The sequence below is a fragment of the Bombina bombina genome, chromosome 5 (assembly GCF_027579735.1).
Source record: "Bombina bombina isolate aBomBom1 chromosome 5, aBomBom1.pri, whole genome shotgun sequence".
Taxonomy (NCBI): Eukaryota; Metazoa; Chordata; class Amphibia; order Anura; family Bombinatoridae; genus Bombina; species Bombina bombina.
In genome coordinates, this window is record NC_069503.1 from 622,930,311 (window position 1) to 622,945,476 (window position 15,166).

At 41.7% G+C, this 15,166-nt stretch overlaps 2 protein-coding genes across 2 annotated transcripts in view; one reads left to right on the forward strand and one right to left on the reverse strand.

Annotated features, from left to right (window-relative positions):
- ELP2 (elongator acetyltransferase complex subunit 2) overlaps positions 1 to 15,166 on the reverse strand; it is a gene marked incomplete in the record, with an annotated part of 749,242 nt that overhangs the window by 555,245 nt on the left and 178,831 nt on the right.
- Positions 1 to 15,166, forward strand: part of LOC128659656 (tubby protein homolog) — a 146,365-nt gene that overhangs the window by 102,709 nt on the left and 28,490 nt on the right. The window contains exon 7 of the mRNA XM_053713228.1: positions 625 to 810. Within this exon, the coding sequence (XP_053569203.1) occupies positions 625 to 810 (186 nt within the window). The remainder of the gene's footprint in view (positions 1 to 624; positions 811 to 15,166) is intronic.

The window sequence follows — 15,166 nt, forward strand, 5'->3', positions numbered from 1 at the left end:
ATTAAATGCTCCAATATAGAATTATTGCAAATCAATATCAAGACTACCAAATATTTATTAACAGTGCTAACAATGAATATAAATTAATTTTGGAAATTAGATATTTTTTCTAACCATCAGTTATGGGTACGAGAAGTAACATAATTGGAGGAATATTACTGTATGATTGGGGGAGAGAGGAGACACACAATTATAGTTATTTACATGTACTATTTCAGGAAAGCCTTATTATCTGGCGTGCAACTTGTTGTTTGAGATTCCCATGATTTTTATTTCCTAACCATGACACATACATTAACATCCAGTTTCATTAGGGTTAATGGGATATTAGGAGACAAATCCCCAGAGGTTATATGAATATTATAAAAATGAGAGAGGAATTCACCTGGGTATCACCACAGCTCAGCCGTCTGTTTCCTGCCAAAGGTGTCGCTTATTAAACTATTGAAGCATATTTAATCTTTATACAAGTGAGAAAGGTTTCAGGTTTTTCAAAATTAAAAGTGCAAAGGATTTGGTATATTCTTTACCAGTTGTTATAAACAATACATAAAATAAGTGTTAACATAGTGATAAATGACTGCAATGCAATATATCACAATGATAACCACTTATTTATTGCAGGAGAAATCTGCTCTGAAAACTTCAGCCAAGGTCAACATTGACACTGATGATCTGGAGGAATTTATAAGCAGGCCAGCACCAAAAGATGTCACCATAAAGTGTGTAATAAAACGGGACAAGAGCGCCCTGGAACTGGGCATGTTTCCCAAATATTACCTGCATATGGAAAAAGAGGACAGCAAAAAGGTAAAAACTAAGTGCAGACTGCATATAATATTAGGTTAGATAGATTGTTATACAATGTGGTTCCTGTATCATGAAGTGTTTAAAGTGTTTAGCTAAAAAGCATTGCTTTATATATCATTAGAGCATTTAGCATAACAATAACAGATGACATTGTAGAATCATGTATTATTAATGTGAGAATGTTAACAAAACGGTGATGTTGGTTATATGTTTTAAAGTGATAGTAAATATATTGATGAGCATATGTGTGTAAACAAGATTATGAGTTCAAATCAGCATGGTTTTATGAGAAATAGATCATGTCAAACTAATCAAATTAGATTATATGAGGAAGTAAAAATATAGATAAAGGGGAATCAGTTAATATGCTATACTTAGATTTTGCAAAGGCATTTGATACAGTGCCACATGAGAGATTAATGCACAAAATTAAGGGACTGGGAATAGCTGAAAATGTTAGCTCATGGATAAATAACTGGATAAAAGATAGGGAGCAATGTGTAGTAGTGAATGGATCATAGTCAGATTGGACAGAGGTAATCAGTGGAGTCCCCCAGGGATCAGTACTGGGCCCTGTTCTTTTTAATATTTTATAAATAACTTGGAGCAAGGATTAAATAGCGACATCTCTATTTTTGCAGATGATACTAAGTTAAGTAAGGTCATTAGGTCAGAGCAGGATGAACTTTCTTACAAAGGACTCTGCAAAAATTAGAAGTATGGGCAGGTAAATGGAAAATGAGATTTAATACAAGAAAATGCAAGGTTCTACATTTTGGAAGTAAAAATAAGTAGACAATTTATTATTTAAATGGGACAAGACTTAGCCAAACAAGAGGAGGAAATGGATTTGGGAGTAGTAATAGACAACAAGCTAAAGATGGGTGCACAATGCAGGGCAGAGGCTTCAAAGGTTAATAAGATACTAGCATGTATTAAATGAGGCATTGATTCAAGGGCGGAAAGCGTAATTCTGTCACTATCTAAATCCCTGGTAAGACCTCACTTTGAGTATCGAGTGCAGTTCTGGGTACCAATCGCAAAAAAAGATACTGCAGAACTAGAAAAAGTTCAGAGAAGGGCCACAAAGCTAATAAGGGGAATGGAGAATTAAGCAATGAGGAAAGGCTAGCCAAACTGGGTCTGTTTTCTTTAGACAAAAGGCGCTTGAGAGGTGACATGATTACTTTATATAAATATATTCAAGGCCCATATACAGAGACTGCAGAAGTTCCGTTTATTCCAAGAAAATTTTTGTGACAAGAGATCACAATTTAAGGTTGGAGGAAAGGAGATTTAATCTCCTGCAACGGAAACATTTTTTCCCTGTAAGAGCAATAAAATTGTGAAACTCATTACCAAAGGAGGTAGTGAATGCACTAGATACATTTAAAAATTGTTTCAATACATTTCTGTTTAGAAACAAAAATCATGGATATGATTGCTAGTATTAAATGGGTCACCTTTTAGTGGGATTATTTAAGCTTTTTGTAAGTATTTTATATTTGTATAGGTTGAACTCGATGGACTTCTGTCTTTTTTCAACCTCATCTACTATGTTACTATGTAATTGTACATAAATTATTTTACACAATATGAATCTACTAATAAATATATACATATTGATGTCAGTATTTTGAATAAAAAAAAATAATATATCTATTGTCATTTTATTTTTTTATGTGACTCCGTTGCCTGCTTCAAGGCTGCCTCCATCAAATAATTTCTCATGTCTGCATTTTACAGGTGGCTGGTGCATCCAATAGGGCATGCATCTTACGCCTTATGTAAACTACTGCCAGCACGCTCCCGTGCTGGTAATTTGAAGCCGCATCTGCCTGATGTAGAACTGTGCAAGAGAATTGCTACGGTAAAGCAGATTCACTGTTTAAGCAGCGTTAAGAGCGTAGCAAACTGCACTTGCGCAGTTCTTCAGGTAGATGCGGCTTCAGATTACCACCACGGGAGCGTGCTGGCAGCAGCTCACATAGGGCATATGGTGCATCCCCTAATGGGATGCCCCAGCCAAATGCAGACATGAGAATTTCTCAGATGGAGGCAGCCTTGAAGCAGGTAAAGGAGCCACACAAAAAAGTAAAATGACAATGGATATATGGATTATTTTATTCAAAATACCGACATCAATATGTATGAATTTACCATCATTTTAAGTACTTAAAACAAATGTACCCATTCAGCTCTTAAAGAATTTAAAAAAAATTAAATAAAATAATAAAATTACCACCATTTATTTTCTTTTACTAACTTAAGAGGAAATTAAATGGTCATAAAAAAAAAAAGTTGCACTATATATTTTCATTATTTATTTTGTCCTCCTTTCCTGTAATTTAACTTTGAAATTTGTTGGTTTTCTAAATGTCACTGAGCTTCTATAACTTAAGTTATCACATTTTCTCACTCTCTTGCTAATAACAAGTAGGGGATAGAGAAAACAGGCAATTGAGTGTTTGAACAAGGCTGTGTGGAACATACAATATTCTAACAGGGTTTGCACAAATTATTTTATTGTCCGTTTTATTTTGGCCCCTACTTGTTCTCAGCAGAAGACCAGGATAAACAGAAAACTAGTTCCAACATGGTGGAGCTCATTAATTTATAGAAACTAGAAAACTTTATTGAAAATTAACCTTTACATTTTAAATAGTTACACTAATATAATTGTAAAATTACATATTATTCTAAGGCTAATCTTTGCTTTGAATATATCATATGTAGCATGCATTACCATTTAATATCCCTTTATTAAAATTTTAGCACAAGAAAAGATACAAATTATAATATAGCAGAAGCCATTTGACATTTTTCCTCTCTATATGCCCTCTGTGAAAATGTTCTAATGAATTAACATGCAAAAAACTACATGACAATAGTATGTGACATGTGAAAAACACAAAAAAACAAATATATGCTAACCTGATAAATTTATTTCTTTCCGTATATGGAGAGTCCACAACGTCATCAATTACTAGAGGGAATATCACTCCTGGCCAGCCGGAGGAGGCAAAGAGCACCACAGCAAAGCTGTTACGTGTCACTCCCCTACCCATAGTCCCCAGTCATTTGACCAAAAGGAAAATGGAAAAAAGGAATAACACAAAAGCTGTAGAGGTGCCTGAGGTTTAGTCAAAAAAAGAACGGTTTTAAATTTAAGGTGGGGGTCGTGGACTCTCCATATCCGGAAATAAATCAATTTTGTTTTCTTTCCTAAGATATGGAGAGTCCACGACGTCATCAATTAATAGTGGGAACTAATACCCAAGCTAGAGGACATAGATGGCTATGGAGGGAGAAAAAGACAAGCAGACCTAAACAGAGGACACCACCGCTTGAAGAACCTTTCTCTCAAAAGAGGCCTCAGCCGAGGCAAAAGTATCAAATTTGGAAAATTTGGAAAAAGTATGCAGAGAGGACCAAGTTGCAGCCTTGCAAATCCATTCCACAGAAGGAGCAACAATTTCCTGATTAATATTTCTATCTGAAACCACTTTAGGGAGAAATCCCAATTTAGTACAAAGAACCGCCTTATCAGCATGAAAAATAAGGTAAGGCGAATCACACTGCAAAGCTGAGAGTTCAGAGACTCTCCGAGCAGAGGAAATAGCAATAAGAAACAAAACGTTCCAAGATAATAACTTAATATCTATGGAATGCAATGGCTCAAACGGAGCCTGCTGCAAAACGTTAAGAACAAGGTTAAGGCTACAAGGAGGAACAACAGACTTAACACAGGCCTGATTCTGACCAGGGCCTGACAAAAGGATTGAACATCTGGCACATCCGCCAGACGCTTGTGCAACAAAATAGATAATGCAGAAATCTGACCCTTCAGAGAACTGACTGACAATCCTTTATCCATATCTTTCTGGAGAAAAGACAAAATTCTAGGAATCTATTTCAAGAGTAGCCCTTGGATTCACACCAATAAAGGTATTTACGCCATACCTTATGGTAAATCTTTTTAGTAACAGGATTGTGAGCTTGAATCATGATCTCAATGACTGACTCAGAAAAAAGACGCTTAGACAGAACTAAGCGTTCAATCTCCAAGCAGTCAGCTTCAGAGAAACAAGATTTGGATGAAGGAATGGACCCGAAGTCCATTCCAAGGTGATGACATCTTCACTTGGTCTGCATACCAGATCCTGCAAAGCCACGCAGGAGCTATTAGAATTACCAATGCTCTCTCCTGTTTGATACGAGCAATGACTCATGGAAGGAGAGCAAACGGAGGAAAGAGATATGCCAGACTGAAATCCCAAGGAACCGCCAGAGCATCTATCAGGGCGGCCTGGGGATCTCTTGACCTTGAACCGTACCTTGGAAGCTTGCCGATCTGCCAAGATGCCATCAGATCCAACTCCATTTGAAGGTAAACCTGGAGAACACCTTCAGATGGAGTGCCCACTCCCCCGGATGAAATGTCCGTCTGCTCAGGAAGTCCATTTCCTAGTTGTCCACACCTGGAATGTGGATGACCGAAAGACAGCAATTGTGAACTTCCGCCCACTGAACAATCTGAGTCACCTCCTTCATGGCTAAGGAACTCCAAGTTCCTCTCTGGTAATTGATGTAAGCCACTGAGGTGATATTGTCCGACTGGAACTTGATAAACTGGGCTAAGGACAACTGAGGCCAAGCCATCAGAGCATTGTAGATCACTCTCAACTCCAAGATATTTATGGGGAGAGCAAACTCCTCCCGTGTCCATAGTCCCTGCTCCTTTAACGAGTACCAGACTGCTCCCCAGCCCAGCAGGCTGGCGTCCGTGGTCACAATCACCCAGGAAGGTCTCCGGAAGCATGTGCCCTAAGACAGATGCTCCCAAGAAAGCCACCATGGGAGAGAGTCTCTTGTCAACTGATCTAGATTTATCCTCTGAGACAGATCTGAATGGTCCCTGTTCCATTGTCTGAGCATGCATAACTGCAAAGCTCTCAAATGGAATCGAGCAAGGGGAATGATGTCCATGGAAGCAAGAGGAAAGAATTTTGGATTTTCTGACATCTGTCAGAATTTTTTTTATAGATCGGGAATCTATTATGGTTCCTAAGAAAACTACCCTTGTAGCTGGAACAAGGGAACTCTTTTCCAGATTCACTTTCCATCTGTGGGAACGTAGAAAAGACAACAAGATCTCTGTATGAGAGTTTGCTTGTTGAAAAGATGGCGCCTGAACCAATATGTCGTCCAGGAAGCGTGCCACAGCAATTCCCAGAGATGTGATCATTTCCAAGAGAGCCCCCAGAACCTTTGAGAAAATTGTGGGAGCTGTGGCAAGGCCAAACGTAAGAGCCACAAACTGAAAGTGTCTAGAAATGCGAATCTCAAGAACTTGTGATGATCCTTGTGGATGGGAACATAAAGATACGCATCCTTCAAGTCTATGGTTGTCATGAACTGACCATCTTGGACCAAGCGAATAATGGAACGAATGGTACCCTGAGAAACTTGTTGAGACACTTTAGGTCTCGAATAGGATGAAAAGTTCCCTCTTTTTTGGGAACCACGAACAGATTTGAAAAGAATCCTAGACCTTGTTTCCCTACAGGAACTGGAACTATCACTCCCAGGGAAGAAAGGTCCTGAACGCAATTCAAGAAAGCCTCTCTTTGTATCTGGTCTGCAGATAATCATGAGAGGTGGAACCTACCTCTGGAAGGAAAAGTTTTGAATTATATTTTGTAACCCTGAGATACTATGTCCATCTGGGACGTCTTGTATCCATGCTTGATAAAACAGAGAAAGTCTGCCCCCCCACTTGATCCAATCCCGGATCGGGGGCAAACCCTTAATGCTGATTTAGACTCAGCTGCAGGGTTCTTAAATTGCTTCCCCTTGTTCCAAGACTGATTGGGTTTCCAAGAAGACTTGGACTGTTCCTGCTTGAAAGAGGGAGAGGAAGACTTTCCCTAGAAGTTACAAAAGTTACTTTGACGTCCTTTCGGTCTATTCTTCTTGTCTTGTCTAGAAAAGACCCTTTTCCACCAGAAATGTCAGAAATTATTTCTGCCAGACCAGGGCCAAACAAGGTCTTACCCTTGTAAGGAAGGGACAGAAACTTGGACTTAGAAGTAACATCCGCTGACCAAGATTTCAGCCATAACGCCCTGCAAGCTAGCACAGCTAGATAGCTTCTCCCATTCCTGTGCAATAATCTCTGTTGGACGGTCTGCAACAGGAAACTCCTCCACAGAGGAAGGAACATCAAAGTATTTATTAAGTTTACTAGATTTCTTAGGGTTGACAAAGACAGGAGGGTCTGAGTTGTCCAAAGTAGCCAAAACCTCCTTTAACATTACACAAAGGTGTTCAAGCTTAAATCTGAAGGATACTCTACTTCAGCATCAGATTAAGGAATTTTACTGTCCTAATCTGATAAAAAAAAACTCCAGGAGACTGAGAGGAACCACAGGGCACTGCATGTGATACCATAGAGGCTTTGGACAGTTGAGGAGAAAGCTGTGGCATTGCCTGAACAGCATCATCCTGAGAAACATTTGGCTCAGAGGGCAATAATTTATCCTTATACTTTAGTGTTCTAGCTAAACATGAGTCACAGAATTGTAAGGACAACACAATTTGGGCTTCTAGGCATAATAAACATTTATTAAAAGGAATATCTTCAGATTCCATCTTCAAAACTTAAGCAAAAATTTTGGGCCAAAAAAATACTGTCACTTTAAGCACTTACTAACACACAATATTACGTTATATGCGCAATACCAGATAAAACTCTTAACTACTGCAGGCACTCTCTGCACCTAAGGTTTGTTGAGGAGCCTTACCACACTTCACAAAGAAAAATCAAGAGACTCAGAGAAATACGGAGATAGGCTTGCCGCACCAAGCCGGGAAGAAAAGACGCTGCTCCTCTCCGCATCAAATAGGCGCGTCACATGACCGTCACACTCAGCTCTGAACAGGAACTGTGCAGGAAGTCTAAAGTGTGCGTTCCACAGCTGGCAAGATGATACCAACACAGTCTTCCTAGTCAGCCCAACTGCCCGTAAAAGTGGCGCAACAGACAGCCGCATAGAGAGCACTTAAAATTACCACTGCGTGTCGATATGGGACACACACAGCCCTGATATACTGTGAGCCCTGAAAGTACTGTGAGCCCTTCACATGCTAAGTGCCTGTGCCTACCCATAAAAATCCTGAACAAGGATTTACAAGTCCCAAATAATGTGCAAAGTTAACTATAATAGGAGTGTCATGTCCCCCACTATATAGCTAACTGTCATCAGAAGTGCAGTCTTCATACCTAGAAGACAAAAGGCACTTACCTGTAGTCTAGCCGTCCGGCAGGAGGACAGCTTACAAGGTGTGGAAGGACACATACTCCTTACAGAGACCTGTAGAAAAAAAATGAAAGAACAGAGTTAACCTACTCTGGCTTTCTATACTAGGGCAATAATGTGTTAGGAAAACGAAGCAAGGCCCACCTCACAAGTTCCTAACTGCTTTAAAGCCACCACTACTCTACTGCAGAGATTGACGTCGACTACAGTTCTACCCAAAAATCTTGCTTGTAGCGAAAAGAAAACATAAATTATGCTTACCAGATATTTTCCTTTCCTTCTGTATGAGGAGAGTCCACGCCTTCATTCCTTACTTGTGGGAAATACAGAACCTGGCCACCAGGAGAAGGCAAAGACACCCCAGCCAAAGGCTTAAATACCTCCCCCACTTCCCTCATCCCCCAGTCATTCTGACGAGGGAACAAGGAACAGTAGGAGAAATATCAGGGTATAAACGGTGAGATAAGAACAAACCCAAATTTAAGTCCGCTCACCGGAGAATTCGGGCAGGAGCCATGGACTCTCCTCATACAGAAGGAAAGGAAGTTATCTGGTAAGCATAATTTATTTTTTTGCCTTCTTTATATGAGGAGAGTCCACGGCTTCATTACTTACTTGTAGGAAACATATGCCCAAGCTCTACAGGATACTGAATGAAAAACGGGAGGGTAAAAAAAGAGGGGGACCCTGTTCTGAGGGCACCACAGCCTGCAAAACCCTTTCTCCCAAAATCTGCTTCTGCCGAAGCCAAAATGTCAAATATGTAAAATCCTGAAAAAAAAAATAATAATGTTGTTGTCAACCCTAAGAAATCTAGTAAACTTAATAAATACTTTGATGTTCCTTCCTCTGTGGAGGTGTTTCCTGTTCCATACCGTTCAACAGAGATTATTATTATAAGGAAACTCACAATGCAAGGCAGCCATCTCAGAAACTCTGCGTGCCGAAGCAATAGTCAGTAGAAAAAGAACCTTCCCAGACAAAAAAATCTTAATGTCAACACCATGCATAAGCCCAAACGGAGCCTTCTGCAAAAAAAATCTGCAACTCCAAAGACCTACACACAGGCCTGATCTAGTCAAAGCTTGAACCAGACTGGACATCTGGAAGCTCTATGATCCTCTCGAACAGTAAAACAGGTAGGGCCGAAAACTGTCCCCTAAGGGAGCAAACAGAAAAGGCCCTTCTCCAGAGCATCCTGGAAAAAGGAAAGGCTCCTGGAAAAGCTGGCCTTGTGCCAGGGAAACTCCGTTCTTCATATCAGAAGAAGTAGGTCCTGCACCCATTATGATAGGTGCAATGATAGACCGGCTTAAAAGCTAAAACGAGAGTATCGACAATCCCTCCAGAAAAACCTCTCATGGCCAAGACTAAGCGTTCAATTCCATGCAGTCAGCCTCAGAGAATCCAGATTGTGATGAACACAAGGACCCTGCTCAAGCAGATCCCTGTAAAAGGTCCATGGAGACAAAGCCCCTAAACTGCGATACAACTCATAGATATAAACAGAGCAAACCGTCTCACTGACATCTGCTCATTCTAGAATCAAATTATCCACCACAAAGAGTGACATGGACGAAAGGAAAGAAGGTAAAAAGAAACCTCTAAGGAATGCTAGTGTCTAGCATACTCTGGATGAAAAGGCCGGAGCCCCAACTCCTGCTACAGAAGCGGTGGAGCCAACACTGACGCCTTGCTTGATCGTAGTCCCCATCAGATACAAACATTCACAAAATTGTTTGTGCCCAGTTTCAAACCGGGGACCTTTCGTGTGTTAGGCAAATGTGATAACCACTACACTGTAGAAATTGGTCCTAGCAGGGAATGATTGTAGGGGACATCCGATCCTGAAGAGTACGCTCATAAAGAGGGTCCCTGGCAAGGAGCCAAAGTGGGTCTCCACCCACCATCAAACACTAGACCCCCCCGATTAGTAGGAGGAACTCTCCTTCTCAAAAAAAAAGATCTCCGAAAGAAGATCTCCCCACTGAGAGGTCCCAACTGGTATGAACCCAGAAGACTAAATCCTCCAAACAGAATGCTTGCTGAGGAGCAAAAGAAATAATTGGAAGGGAACTCCCAACCCCCAGACCTCCACATTCTCTTCCCACGGACAAAGAAGCAACAAAATCCAAACCGCCCCAGAGGGGCTTAAGAGAAAAACATTTTTTTAAAACGGAGGTCTGAACGGATTACTAGGAGTGATTTCCCCAACCGGTGTTCCATGTAAGTCCGTAAAGACAGATACACCAACTCCATGCTGAAGTCTCTGCCTCGGTTGTGTATATCACTCTCCACCCCCGCATCGAAGAAGACCAGAAGGGGGACTGGAGGGCATAACCCGAATTGCAAATTTCACAAGATCTCAGGAAAAATTCCTGTCCAAAAGACAAAACAGCATCCAAGATCCACCCTGGTGTCTACACCAGCAACTCCAATCTAGATCCCACTCTGAGGATCGAAAAGACACAAGAAAAGCCCAAAAGGTCTATTAGCAGGCGAAGGTAAGAAACCCATAAAAGCTCAGACCCGGTAACTACTGTAAAATCTGTAAGCAGGATCCTGCTATCTTAACCCCCAGATCCCAAGAAGGACACCTAGGATCAGAACAAAGATTACTATAAGATACGGTTCCTAAGAACCAGATTAGCTCAAAAATTATGAACCAGGAAAGACATCCTTCTTCCTAACAAAAGGAAGGGAGAACCATACATTCTCCAACGAAAAGAAGAACTAATCAGCTCTGCTTAAAAATCATAGAGCCCAATTAGGACGGGAAAACCACCCCCCAATTAGGGCATGCACTAACAGTGGAGGAAAATATTTCCACAGTGCGATAGATACCAGGACAATAACTCCAAAGGTCACTTGAAAAACTTCCCTTTCTTTGAGAAGACAATTGCCCGGAAGAAGCCTAGTTCCAGCCTGTAGGATTTTTTAGATCCATATGATCCAGTATCAAGTACCCACCTCAGATAATACCTAACCAGGGCCAGCTTATTAACTAGGATAGATGGGCCTGCTGTACCTGGACCAGAAATCTAAAAAAAACTCCTTCTCTTGTATTGAAAGAAGGAGCAAACCATAACAGGTCCTGCCATCTAGGATACAACGTATCTGCCGGATCAAGGCGAAAACTAAACTTCTTAAGTTACAGCAAGGCTAGAACAACTGAATAATCAAAATAAAGAAACTATCAGCCTATCACCCTGAACAGAAATCTATAAGCTTCCACCGGAAGACTCCAACAATCTCGACCATCAAAGTCGATAGAACCAAAAATCCCATGTGACAAAACGTCTATAACAACCCGGAGCTCTAAAAAAAAAAAAAAAACTATCCGGAACGGAATAGTAAAGTAAAAGAAAAAAGGCAAATGCCATAAAAATAAAAAAAAAAGGAGTGTGCAAACAAAAAACATAATTTATGCTTACCTGATAAATTCCTTTCTTCTGTAGTGTGATCAGTCCACGGGTCATCATTACTTCTGGGATATTACTCCTCCCCAACAGGAAGTGCAAGAGGATTCACCCAGCAGAGCTGCATATAGCTCCTCCCCTCTACGTCACTCCCAGTCATTCGACCAAGGACCAACGAGAAAGGAAAAGCCAAGGGTGAAGTGGTGACTGGAGTATAAATTAAAATTAATTTTACCTGCCTTAAAAACAGGGCGGGCCGTGGACTGATCACACTACAGAAGAAAGGAATTTATCAGGTAAGCATAAATTATGTTTTCTTCTGTTAAGTGTGATCAGTCCACGGGTCATCATTACTTCTGGGATACCAATACCAAAGCAAAAGTACACGGATGACGGGAGGGATAGGCAGGCTCTTTATACAGAAGGAACCACTGCCTGAAGAACCTTTCTCCCAAAAATAGCCTCCGATGAAGCAAAAGTGTCAAATTTGTAAAATTTGGAAAAAGTATGAAGCGAAGACCAAGTTGCAGCCTTGCAAATCTGTTCAACAGAGGCCTCATTCTTGAAGGCCCAAGTGGAAGCCACAGCTCTAGTAGAATGAGCTGTAATTCTTTCAGGAGGCTGCTGTCCAGCAGTCTCATAAGCTAAACGAATTATGCTACGAAGCCAAAAAGAAAGAGAGGTAGCGGAAGCTTTTTGACCTCTCCTCTGCCCAGAGTAAATGACAAACAGAGAAGACGTTTGTCGAAATTCCTTAGTTGCCTGTAAGTAAAACTTTAGAGCACGGACTACATCCAGGTTGTGCAGTAGACGTTCCTTCTTTGAAGAAGGATTTGGGCATAAAGAAGGAACAACAATCTCTTGATTGATATTCCTGTTAGTAACTACCTTAGGTAAGAACCCAGGTTTAGTACGCAGGACTACCTTATCCGAATGAAAAATCAAATAAGGAGAATCACAATGTAAGGCTGATAATTCAGAGACTCTTCGAGCCGAGGAAATAGCCATTAAAAATAGAACTTTCCAAGATAACAACTTTATATCAATGGAATGAAGGGGTTCAAACGGAACGCCCTGTAAAACATTAAGAACAAGGTTTAAACTCCATGGTGGAGCAACAGTTTTAAACACAGGCTTAATTCTGGCCAAAGCCTGACAAAAAGCCTGGACGTCAGGAACTTCTGACAGACGTTTGTGTACCAGAATGGACAGAGCTGAGATCTGTCCCTTTAATGAACTAGCAGATAAACCCTTTTCTAAACCTTCTTGTAGAAAAGACAATATCCTAGGAATCCTAACCTTACTCCAAGAGTAACCTTTGGATTCACACCAATATAGGTATTTACGCCATATCTTATGGTAAATCTTTCTGGTAACAGGTTTCCTAGCCTGTATTAAGGTATCAATAACTGACTCAGAAAATCCACGTCTTGATAAAATCAAGCGTTCAATTTCCAAGCAGTCAGCTTCAGAGAAGTTAGATTTTGATGTTTGAAGGGACCCTGTATCAGAAGGTCCTGTTTCAGAGGTAGAGACCAAGGTGGACAGGATGACATGTCCACCAGGTCTGCATACCAAGTCCTGCGTGGCCACGCAGGTGCTATTAGAATCACTGATGCTCTCTCTTGTTTGATTCTGGCAATCAATCGAGGAAGCAACGGGAAGGGTGGAAACACGTAAGCCATCCTGAAGTCCCAAGGTGCTGTCAGAGCATCTATCAGGACTGCTCCTGGATCCCTGGATCTGGACCCGTAACGAGGAAGCTTGGCGTTCTGTCGAGACGCCATGAGATCTATCTCTGGTTTGCCCCAACGTCGAAGTATTTGGGCAAAGACCTCCGGATGAAGTTCCCACTCCCCCGGATGAAAAGTCTGACGACTTAAGAAATCCGCCTCCCAGTTCTCCACTCCCGGGATGTGGATTGCTGACAGGTGGCAAGAGTGAGACTCTGCCCAGCAAATTATCTTTGATACTTCCATCATAGCTAGGGAGCTTCTTGTCCCTCCCTGATGGTTGATGTAAGCTACAGTCGTGATGTTGTCTGACTGAAACCTGATGAACCCCCGAGTTGTCAACTGGGGCCAAGCCAGGAGGGCATTGAGAACTGCTCTCAATTCCAGAATGTTTATTGGCAGGAGACTCTCCTCCTGACTCCATTGTCCCTGAGCCTTCAGAGAATTCCAGACGGCACCCCAACCTAGAAGGCTGGCGTCTGTTGTTACAATTGTCCAGTCTGGTCTGCTGAATGGCATCCCCCTGGACAGATGTGGCCGAGAAAGCCACCATAGAAGAGAATTTCTGGTCTCTTGATCCAGATTCAGAGAAGGGGATAAGTCTGAGTAATCCCCATTCCACTGACTTAGCATGCACAGTTGCAGTGGTCTGAGGTGTAAGCGTGCAAAGGGTACTATGTCCATTGCCGCTACCATTAAGCCGATTACCTCCATGCATTGAGCCACTGACGGGTGTTGAATGGAATGAAGGGTGCGGCAAGCACTTTGAAGTCTTGTTAGCCTGTCCTCTGTCAGGTAAATCTTCATTTCTACAGAATCTATAAGAGTCCCCAGGAAGGGAACTCTTGTGAGTGGAACGAGTGAACTTTTCTTTTCGTTCACCTTCCATCCATGTGACCTTAGAAATGCCAGCACTAACTCTGTATGAGACTTGGCAGTTTGAAAGCTTGAAGCTTGTATCAGAATGTCGTCTAGGTATGGAGCTACCGAGATTCCCCGCGGTCTTAGTACCGCCAGAAGAGCACCCAGAACCTTTGTGAAGATTCTTGGAGCTGTAGCCAATCCGAATGGAAGAGCCACAAACTGGTAATGCCTGTCTAGGAAGGCAAACCTTAGGTACCGATAATGATCTTTGTGAATCGGTATGTGAAGGTAAGCATCTTTTAAATCTACAGTGGTCATGTACTGACCCTCTTGGATCATAGGTAAAATTGTCCGAATAGTCTCCATCTTGAACGATGGAACTCTTAGGAATTTGTTTAGGATCTTTAAGTCCAGGATTGGTCTGAAAGTTCCCTCTTTTTTGGGAACCACAAACAGATTTGAGTAAAACCCCTGTCCCTGTTCCGATCGTGGAACTGGATGGATTACTCCCATTAACAAGAGCTCTTGTACGCAGCGTAGAAACGCCTCTTTCTTTGTCTGGATTGTTGACAATCTTGACAGATGAAATCTCTCTCTTGGAGGAGAGTATTTGAAGTCCAGAAGGTATCCCTGAGATATTATCTCTAGCGCCCAGGGATCCTGGACATCTCTTGCCCAAGCCTGGGCGAAGAGAGAAAGTCTGCCCCCCACTAGATCCGATCCCGGATCGGGGGCCCTCAATTCATGCTGTTTTAGGGGCAGCAGCAGGTTTCCTGGCCTGCTTGCCCTTGTTCCAGGACTGGTTAGGTTTCCAGCCTTGTCTGTAGCGAGCAACAGCTCCTTCCTGTTTTGGTGGAAGTTGATGCTGCTCCTGCTTTGAAATTACGAAAGGAACGAAAATTAGACTGTCTAGCCTTAACTTTGGCTTTGTCCTGAGGCAGGGCATGGCCTTTACCTCCTGTAATGTCAGCGATAATCTCTTTCAACCCGGGCCCGAATAAGGTCTGCCCTTTGAAAG